The following is an 11111-nucleotide window of genomic DNA, read 5'->3' as shown; positions in this document are numbered from 1 at the left end:
AGTAGCCACCCACCCATAACTTGAAATGTACATGTGTGTGTGTTAATATATAGAATATGATTAGGTGTGTACCACTTGACCACTACCATATAAATATATTTGACTCCTTCTCAACTAATAACAAAATATTTATAAGAAGATTCTAAGCTGCACCCTATAAGCTATTCTTTATTTATTGTGGCACATATATACAATGATTTTTTAGTTTAACCTTTCTTTAGTCATAGTATATAAAGATATTTAGAATAAATAGTCTATTTTACAATAGTATTTGAATAAAAAAAAAAAAAAAGTACGCGTATAAAAGTAAATTAACTCTTTTTTTAGTTTATTAATTTTTTCTAAAAATGCTAAAAAGCATTGTACTATCTACCATCAGCTAAATCTAAAGATATAATATTCTTATTAATCTAATTAAATATTAGATCTACTATAATAATTCATACTTAGTGTTAAATTAAACATTAAAAAGTACACTCTTTTAACATTTTTTTATATTTTTAACTACAATACTAAAAAGTATATTCTTTATTATTATATTATTTTATTAATATAATATAAGTTTTGATAATAAATAAATTATTTAATTATTTATTTTATATAAAGTGGTTATTAAAATAAAAATTAAAAAATAAAAATAAGAATAAGAATATTTATCACAGTCTACAGTATCCCACTAGTAATGTTGTGTCAAAATTTTATTATTTTTGACATTTTATAATCTCATTGGAGAAGCCCTCGTATACTTTAATTAAAGAAATAATTATATAAATTATTATTAATTGTTTTTGTAAAAAATTTACATTCTTACATTCATGTTTTCTCTATATTTTTATAATGTTCTATAAATAATAAAAAAACTACATAAAAATAACACTCTAATAACAACTAAAAATAACATATAAATAACAAAACATCAATAGCAAATTAACAAGAGTACAACATATGAAAAAATTATATTTTTTATAAATAAAATCATAAAAATCGTAAAAATATATAAATATCTGTACAATTATTATTTTATTACTTTTAATTTAATAACTATTATAAAATATTATTAACTTTAAATAGTGCTAGATCCTATCAGTGTCTTATATCATTCTCAATCTCTGAATTATTTAAAAAAAAATCCTTGGTGCATTTATTTTCTTTTCAAGTTCCACCATAAAAAATTTCAAAAATAAATAATAATATAATAATATTGGGGTAGAGCACTACTATATAATATAAGATGACTCATCTCAATTAATACACAAACTCATTTTCTTCTTGTGTAGTGTTTGGTTTGATAATTAATAATAATGGGAACGAAGCTTCCAGCTCCGGCACCGAGCTTTACTCCGGTGGCTCATCCGGTGAGAGTGGTGGGGTCAGAATTCATGGCGCCGTATCCGGTGGAGTTGGTGATGACGGAGAAGAGCTTGACTCTGAGAGAAGGTACTTTTACGGTAACAGACACTCAAGAGAATCTCATCTTTAAAGTCAAAGGCTCCATTTTCAGCCTCCATGATCGTCGGACTCTCCTTGATGCCACTGAAAAGCCCATACTCTCCCTAGCCCAAAAGGTATATTCATATCAACCCAACCCATTTAATTATATGTAAGGGGAAATTTATACGGTATACTAACTTTTGCTATTTTTTTATAAAAATACTGTCAGACGGTATTTTTTACTTTTTTATTGTGTTTTTTTATAAGTTTTATGCTGCAGTATACTGTGTCAAGTTTTCACTGGTGTTTTACTAGTGTTCTACTGTTGTTTTGAGTTGTTCTGCTTTGTGTTTTATTGGTGTTTTATAAATATACAGTATTTTTAAAAAAAAATTCGTGTGACAGTATTTTTGTAAAAGTTAACCTAAATTTCAGTATTTTTGTAAATTTCTTTATCTAATTAGGTTTTTCAGCCGATTGAACTTTAACATATACTAAATTATGTTCTTGAACTTTTAAGATCCCATCAATTATTGAGATGGTTGAATTTAAAGATTTTTATCTAATTTTAGTAAAAAAAGATTTAACATAGATGAAAATTCACGGGACATGATTTAGTACATGTCAAAATTCGAAGGTCATGATTTGGTAGATATCAAAGTTTGAGGAGCATAATTTAGTACATAAATAATCACTGAAATAGTAAAATTGAATAAAATTAGACAAAATGCCTTGAATCTATCTATTTCAATAGTTCAGGGAGAATTTTAACGCCTAGAAATGTTCAAAAAAAAATAATTTGATACATGTCAAAATTCGAAAGTAAAAATACTAATTAGCCTTTAATTATATGAGACTTAATAATTATACACTACCGGTAACTTTAGCATTTCTCATTATCTAGCTCTTAAGAATAATTTATTATTAATCATGTGTAAGTTTAACAATAATTATTTATAATTAGATAATGACAATGCACAAGAGATGGCATGTATACAAAGGAGAAAGCTCAGATGCAAAAGACTTACTTTTCACAGCCAAAAAGTCTTCAATCATTCAATTCAATACAGATTTAGAAGTGTTCTTAGGTGGAAATACAAAGCAAGAAATTCCTGATTTTAAGGTCAAAGGGAGTTGGTTTCAAAGATCATGCAAGATAACTCTTGGAGATGAATCTGCTGTTATTGCACAAGTAAGATCCTTAATTAATGATCAATATAGATTTTTGCATATATATATTAATGAAAAAAAATCATCTATATATTAAAATCATTTTGCAAAACTGTTATTGATTTTAATTTTTCTGAAAATGGTTTGCAAAAACATCTATAGAATATTAATGAAAATTATAAAATAATTGTAATTAATTAATTAATTAATTAATAATTATGAATGCAGATGCATGAAAAAGATAGTGCAGCAAGTTTATTTCTTGGAAAAGAAGCATTTAGAGTGACTGTGTTCCCTAATGTGGATTATGCCTTTGTTGTTGCATTGATTGTGATTCTCCGTGAGATTAATGCCGATCGAACTGGAACTGACTGATCACTCATCACTCTCTTCTATTTATTATATATAATTAAGATTAGTATGAATGATGATGATGATAATAATAATGATGTTTATTTGTATAATATTTCTAGTTAATCTCCATGTAATAGTATCAATAACATTGAAGCTCCTTCCTATCCTATGTATGGGGTTTCATAATAATAATAATTAAGAAGTTGATTCTACTAGTTATATATATATATATATATAAATATATCCCTATATATAGTTAGTTTTGGTTAAATTAATTAAATTTGAGTAAAAAATTAATGTGTGAAATAAGAAGAGTTTCTTTTGAAGGTTAAATTAATATGATCACCTAATCAATAGTATAAACATGTGGATTTGGGTCTCATTAGACCAAGTATCTGAAAGAAGAATTGTTTGGAGAGGCCAAAGCAAGAACTCAAAAACTTGTCCATTATTAAAAATATATAACAGAATGAGAAAAATCTTGCACTAAAACTTGATAGTATATTGACAAGAATTTTGGCTTCAGCTTCAACACCAAATCCTTTTCCTTTCCCAAAACAATAATAATATAACGGAAATTTAATTTTTTATGCTTACATTTAGTTAAAAAAAAAATTTTAAACAAATAATAACTAATATTTGTAGGATATGACAACTTTTATGATATTTCTAAAATACCCTCAATTTACATCACCCCTATTTACACAATCAGACTCCCATCGGACCCCACATCGGACACAATCGGACCCATCGGACCACCATTGGACCATATCTGCTACCAATTTTTTTAATGTTTTTATACATAAAAAAAAATAGCATCAGGTGACCATCAGACCTCATCGGACCAGATATGCTACTATTTTTTTTTTTATGTTTTTGTACATACAAAAGTAGCATCAGGTGACCATCAGACCACCATCGGACCACCATCGAACCCCATCGGACTTCCAATTTTTTTATTTTTCTTTATGTTTTTGCACTAAAAAAAGTATGGGAAATTTGATAGGGGTATTTTTAGATTTTAGATAAAGTGGTCATATATTTTTAATGCTGATATGTATTAGTTTAGGGATAAAATATTAGATATATGTAAGTATAAAAAATCAAATTTCCCTAATATAATAATTAAAACTAAGAAATCCTTCTATTAAAAAGAAAATGGAAAATCTGTTTTTTTTTTTTTTTTTTTGGTCCTATTTTTTGATGATTCAAACTTGCATTACATAAACTATATAATAAATATAGGTTAAATCACTCAATCCTTTACTAAATATTTGAAGTGTTCTATTTACAAGGATAAGTCTACAGTACACTCTTATAAAATAGTATTTCAACATCAAGAAGAACTTTATAATCTAATTTTTCTTTTTTTTTTATGATCGTATACATTATAAATATTTAAAATTATTTATAATTTTTTTAAAAAAAAGAGCTTTTTTATTTTCACACTTCAAAACAGTTTTTTTTTACATTTTTACGAAATTATGTATAAAAACCCCTATTACAACTAGCGATGCAACCTAAATTGCAACAAAAAATCATACAGAAACCCTTATTGCAACTACCGCTGCAACCACTTTAGAAACTCAAACCGTAAATTTGAAAAAAAAAAGTTAAAAAAAAAAATAGTATATAGAGTAATTTATGAATAGTTTAAAATGTCAAAAATAAAATTTAAATATTTTTTGCACGCTCAATTGTTTTTATATGCGTGGTATGTAATTATTTGAAATTTATTTTCAAATATTATTTAAAAACTTAAATATAATTTTAAATAAATACAACATACGTAATCATAAAAGAGAAAAAATTGAACTAAATTTTTTTTCTAAATGCCAAAACAAATAAGAAGAATTTACCAAAATATTTCTTTGAGAGATGTGCTGGAGAAATTTCCTATACAAAGGTAGCAAATTTGGGTACATTTAACTTATTTAACTTTTCATAGACTGTGGAACACCTTCTAAGGTATAATATAATATTGTTATTAATATAATTAAATATTAATTTTTAATATAATAATTATTTTTGAATATACTAACTAATCACACTAACAACAATACTTACATTACATTGTACTTTTTTTTATTATTCCAAAGAATGTGCAAGTTCATTTAAAAGTAATCATTCATCATTTTTTTTATTATTATTATTTTGTTTATACAGTATAATAGTATATATAGTTGGTATTTTGTATGAAAATGGTTACAAACAAACAACAGTGAAGGACAACATATAATACAAATAGCATTTGTACAAGGCCGTATTGAAAGAATGTTATGTATGGAAGATTAATTTTGATTCTATAATAGGGACCATAAATACCCCTTCTTTCTACTAAACTCCCACCAAAATCAAAATCAAATCAAAATCAAATCAAATCGTGTGAAATCTTCAGTTTCTGACTCGTAACCTTAGCCCTTTGTTCATATTTCTAGTGTCATGTCTTCTTGGCCTGCAACACCACCAAAAACTTGTGTTATAAACACCCAACAAAACATGCTACAATTCATACATAACATAGCTCGTAAAGAAGCTCGATTAATATAGTTTCTTTATTTAGTCACATCATCTCTCAAACTCTTATGGTTTCTCTGTTAAACGATCAGCTAATAAGGTAACTCGTGTTTTTACTAAAGTTTCTTTGTTATATTTTGATTGTAATTTTCAATTAGAGGATGTTCGTTCTAATTGATTTGCTATCGTGTTTGATACCTTCTTTAGATATTTCTTGTGAAGCTTCATTGCACCGGTGCATGCCTTTTTCGCGTCTAAATTTCCAGTTATATCATTCAATATCTGCAAATAAAGAGAAATATGATTAAAACACAACAAGTTAGAAACGCGCAAAACCCCGAGCTTAACAACGGATTAACCTTAACAACATCGTCAAGACCCCGAGCTTCTTGCAGTAGCTTCGTGCTCTTATCCTTCAAGACACTAGCAACAAGGAAAACCGAGATAGGGAGCGGAGCTTCTGAACTATTTGCCTTATTCTTCATATTTTCTCTCTCGAATTTCCCACACTGACGTACTGACTTTGGTTTCCCTCTAGATCCTTCAACTCTTTCGCTAACTCCCTCGGGTTCTTCATACAAAGAGTACAAGTCCGGATCGTATTCCAGAGCCCACATCATCTATCAAAATGTATCAAATTTATCTTTTGAAACAAAGTAACAAATATATTAGAAATCTATAAACAAACATAAGAGTTAAGTCTTACCTCCCAAAGATATAATGAATCACAGAAAGAGAACTCTCGCCGAAATAAAACCATAAGCATCCGAAACGCAAACAAATAGTCACCTCCACCGAGTGTTTCTGTGGAAAAAGATCGAAACATTTTTATTGTCAATATCTCTTCTAATATCCATTCGAACTAAAGAATGAGAAATTAAAGGCAATACCCAAATGCTGATGAAGTTTCGGGTCAATAACTTGTGTAATCGCAGCTAAATTACTAAGTTGAGTCTCCACTCCAACAGAACTATCGGTGCATCTGAAATTTCCTCGCTATAAAATTAGAAAGAATACATGTTAACCGAAACTCCCGGCATTAGAGTGAAAGCAACACTTTCTTTCTCATTCTCATTTTCACTCTTATCTCTCTCAATGCTTGACAAATGTACACTCGGGACGAATATATTTTACGTGTTGATGATCATTCGAAACAAAAGAAAGCAAACTATGAAACATATAGCCAAACAGAAGTAAATTTTATTGAAGAAATGTGTACCAATCTGCGCATCAGACGTTCAAAGCACCAAAATGCATCAGCTTCATCGTTGAGAAGCATAATCATCGGGGAACAAAGATCACTCATTCCTGCTCAACAAGACAAAAATGTTAAAATTATGTTGGTTTTCAATGCAGTATTGAATTGAGGGTAAAACAAGAAAAACATGTATATTATCCATCTTCGAAATATACAATATACTGCTCGTTCATATATTTTATCAAATGTCACTCATTCTGTTACGAGCATTGCTATTAAGACCAACGGTTCCCAACATTACATGAGGTGACACCTTATAAGTAGTTAGCGATTTTTCATATTAGTGATAGTGAATTATAACAATAGCGGTATAACATATTTCGGTGGTGTTGGGCACAATTGGTGCTTTAGCACATTTTTCTTCTTTTATACATGCAACTTGTCTTTAAGGATTAATTCTGTTATATTTAATGATTTTCGAACAGTCCAAGCAAAATGCGTATTGTACTTTAAAATAAAACTTTACTAACCTTGGCAATAGCCGACATCTGTATCTATGAAGGCGTAAACAGCAAGAATATCCCAAAGTTTCGATAGATTATCTTGCTTCTCATAGAAGACCAATGTCCTGTCAGTGCGAACCACATCAAGACCTGACGACAATATATACTCAAACATAAGGCTTCTTAGCAGATCATGAACGATATTCGCTGCTACACAGTTAAATAACAGCAACCGAACCAACCTATTTGATGTAGGGTAAGCATCCACTGAATTACTTTCTTGTCCTTCACGGGTTCCAAATTATTAGCAGTATTTGATATAGCCGTGTTATTTTCCTGAGAAGGGAAAACAGGTCCCTTGCCTGGATTTGATTCAAGAATTACTAGGGGATCTTGAATAGGTTGACCATCTTCGGTGATTACAGGGGCGGTAATAAATCTACCACTTCCAACAACGGGAAATAATTGGAGACATTCTTCCTTCCACCTTAGGTATTGTATTCTGAAGATGCACAAAAACAATGTCATGCACACTCAAATGAAAACACCATTGAAAAGATGTACAAGTGAGAGCTAGTTGAAGTGGTTGGGTCGGTGAGTGTGTGAATGTGGGAATGGTGTGAGATTGAATAAAGAGGGTAAATGGGCAATTGGAAGGGGGTAGGCTATATGAGTTGAGCAGTATATATAAGAGAAGAGATTGAATGAGAGGGGTGGAAAAAATGTATGGGCTCTTGGGAGAGTAAAGGTCTATCCGAACACCTCTGGTTCTATGGTTATCTATATCGTTTCATTCACTTAATATCAAAATCAGATCTTTCCATTCCTATCTAGCTCCATTTTCTTCGATATTTTGCCTATTCTCTAGTTCTATATTCTATTGTTCTGTTCTAACTTGGCTGGCCAGCAGTAAATTTGTATCAATGTCTTGTGAAAAATAAAATTAGAAGTTGTGCACTGAAATAAGTAGTTATCAACTTATCACAAAGTACTACTGCTGATACGGTACAACAACATTCTCCCGTAGTAAGCTACTAAAACTCGCTTCTGTTAAAAGAGTTTTTTAGAGCTAAAAGCTTAAGCTCACCAGTAGCGGAAGTGCTTTTGGAGCTTCAAAAGCCCAAAAGCAACTTTTAAAAGCCTAGCCAACCAGGGCCTAAATAACTAATAGGGGATGCAAAGGATTATGACCAAATCTTCTTTTATCCTCTAAGCTCCAAAAATATCACATTAAGACAGCAAAGTGGAAGAGATTTACTTTAGTATTTCAATTATGGTGAGTCAATAAGAAACAAAATAGTCAAAATAAACACTTCTCCTCAGCCTACCCCGATCTCGGCTCATCACATGTATTCATTTCACAAAATTACTAATTAGGTATTATTACAAATCAATTACGGTGGCAAAATATGCACATTACCTTCTACGTTGACGTAACTGCTCTCTTTCATCAAATGTGCTCTTCGGATCATAGCACCCAAGTAAGAATTCCCACACTTCTCCTCTAATCGACGGATGAACTCCCTAAAGATGATAAATAAAATATAATGATGTGGTATTACTATAACTAATCACACAAATTGTTCCTCTACGATTTTTTAATAAAGAAAAAAAATAAGTTAAACTACTAAAATTTTCAACTTATTTTAACCTGTCCTGTAAAAAAAGGAACAAATTATATTGGCTCTCTTCCGAAAGTTTCAACAAATAGAACATATGAGAGTATCATAGGTCAGTGATCCTCAACAAATCAGAAAATTTCTTATAATTGGTAGAAGAAAGTTAAATATTACTTGTGTGATAATTCAATAATCTTCAGATTACATCACATAGTTGGACAGAATAGCTACATATCTGTAACAACAAATGTAGTACAATGCTTTAGCATGGTAGTAGGAACAATGATCAGTTTTGAAGTAATTGCAATATCCCGAAAAAGAAAAAAAAACACGAGCCAGCCTCTTCAATTCAGAGTACTCAAGAATAATATCAACATGCTTATTATGATAATTGAATTTTCACAGATCAATATGAAATGAAACTAAAATTTACAGTGATGATTGAAATATGAAGATGCAATTACCCCACGTTGGATCCGGCTTAAAGTCTTGCCGATATCCAGATACCCTTCTTGAGTAAACGCAGCCTGCCATTTCCTCACACTTAATGTTTTACCAGCCTATAAAAGCAGATAGAAACAATAAAGAAACTTCATTAGTTGACATTCAATTCAATGTGGCATTGTAAATAAGGACTTGGAGCAAAAAAAAAAACCCTTGAGCTAAACAACTCATCAAGTTCAACCTATGATAATCATGATTGTAATGAGGCATTTTTTACATTAAACCTGCACAATCATTAATCACACAAGATTCTAACATTTAAATAAGGATCATATTAGCTAATCTAAATGTCATCATTTCAATATCTTGAAAACATTTGATTGCGGCGCCTCAAAACTCAAACCAATAGACAATATTTGTCATGACCATCGAAAGAGATGAAGATATCACTAAAATTGCTTCTCAAACTCAAGAAAAAAACACACTGAAAGCTATGGTCTATGAATTGTCATAACACAATCCAATAAAAGAAATCTGCACAATCCATTTTTTACATTAAAAGAAATCTGCACAATCATTATTCACACAAGATTGAAACATTTAAATAAGGATCATATCAGCTAAAACTAAATGTCATTATTTCAATATCTCAAAACTCAAATCAATGGACAATCCTTGTCATAACAAAATCTACTGTTTGATTTAAATTGATCCAAATGCCCACAAGAAGAATAATAATAAAAAAAAAAAGACAAACCTTGATTTTGAATCGAGTTTTAGGAACATCAGTACACTCAGGGCGGACCTCATAGAAAGAATCAGCAGGAGTTCCGGAATCCCTCCACATTCCCAATGACCAAAAATAACTTTCACAGAATCAAAGAAAATCCCAAATCAAGCTTCAAATCTAATTTTTAAACCATTCAGATAGATTGAATGAGGTCCCAGATCCCAAATACATCTCCAAAACCAACAGATCAAATAAAGTTTCAATCTTTGTTTGATTTTTGGTGAAGAAAGACTAAATTTTTAATGGAATGGGTGTTATTGAATAACTTAATTTTGGGTTTTGTTGTCAAAATTTTGGTTTTTGATAACTGGGTTTTGGAGATGTGGGATTGTTGTTGATGATTATGGTGGTGGGTGTGGGGGTGGTCATGGTGGATTGTACCCTGTCAAAGTCGCAATGGGAAGGTTCCCTATTCCAACCACACCTCCAACCATTTAATGGGTCAATATTATTATTAAGGGAAATTCTAGCTCTAATAAAAGGATGTTTTTGTGAGAATCTAAATTTGAGAAGATTTTTATTTTTATTTTAATTCTCAATTTAGTTAATTTCAAAAAGAAAAAAGAAAGTCTCAATTTAGTTAAGGTTTTTATTGTTTATTTATTTATTTATTTATTTGAGGAAAAAAGAATAATTTGAATAAAAAAAAGCATAAATCGAAAGAGATTCAACGACCATTACAGGCATGAGAAACTAAAGTAAGTTAGGCAGAAAACTTGGCTACCAGACTCGAGAGATCTAAAGTGAGAGCCACTTTAACTAAAGAATATGCAAGAACATTATTAGCTCGGTTACAATGAGATACAAATATGAGAAAAGACTTCCAAACATGAAAAATATAGAGACTGAATTCATTAAAAGCAAACAGTTGGAAAATACACAAATCTAAGTATACCCCAATTGCCTATAAAGAAGAAGACCTTGTAGCATGGTCGAAGCCTCCACTATATGCAGTTCAAGCATGCCATTGGCTGGCGTAGCAGCAGAACAAAAGCACATCACTATTGGAACGAGACACAATCGCTCCCATGATAAAACGTTTCCTTTTAGAGCAAATACCAACATCCACAAACAAAGTAAACTCC

The 11111-nt window shown here is 30.2% G+C and overlaps 2 protein-coding genes across 2 annotated transcripts; one reads left to right on the top strand and one right to left on the bottom strand.

Annotated features, from left to right (window-relative positions):
• The first annotated feature begins 1098 nt into the window (after positions 1-1098).
• On the top strand, positions 1099-3170 carry LOC115698270 (protein LURP-one-related 10). Its single transcript, XM_030625480.2, has 3 exons — positions 1099-1565; positions 2396-2623; positions 2830-3170. The coding sequence occupies exons 1-3, from the start codon at positions 1302-1304 to the stop codon at positions 2974-2976; spliced, it is 639 nt and encodes a 212-aa protein (XP_030481340.1). The 5' UTR covers positions 1099-1301; the 3' UTR covers positions 2977-3170.
• A 1898-nt stretch (positions 3171-5068) lies between these two features.
• Positions 5069-10475, bottom strand: LOC115697426 (rab GTPase-activating protein 22). Its single transcript, XM_030624425.2, has 11 exons — positions 9994-10475; positions 9257-9352; positions 8594-8697; positions 7416-7675; positions 7201-7323; positions 6692-6780; positions 6363-6468; positions 6179-6276; positions 5832-6092; positions 5671-5754; positions 5069-5410 (listed from the first exon to the last, which is right to left on the bottom strand). The coding sequence occupies exons 1-11, from the start codon at positions 10081-10083 to the stop codon at positions 5396-5398; spliced, it is 1326 nt and encodes a 441-aa protein (XP_030480285.1). The 5' UTR covers positions 10084-10475; the 3' UTR covers positions 5069-5395.
• Between the last annotated feature and the right edge of the window lie 636 nt (positions 10476-11111).

This window comes from Cannabis sativa, chromosome 7 (assembly GCF_029168945.1).
Source record: "Cannabis sativa cultivar Pink pepper isolate KNU-18-1 chromosome 7, ASM2916894v1, whole genome shotgun sequence".
Taxonomy (NCBI): domain Eukaryota; kingdom Viridiplantae; phylum Streptophyta; class Magnoliopsida; order Rosales; family Cannabaceae; genus Cannabis; species Cannabis sativa.
Note: the sequence above shows the minus strand (reverse complement) of the source record. Positions and strands in the feature narration are given on the sequence as shown.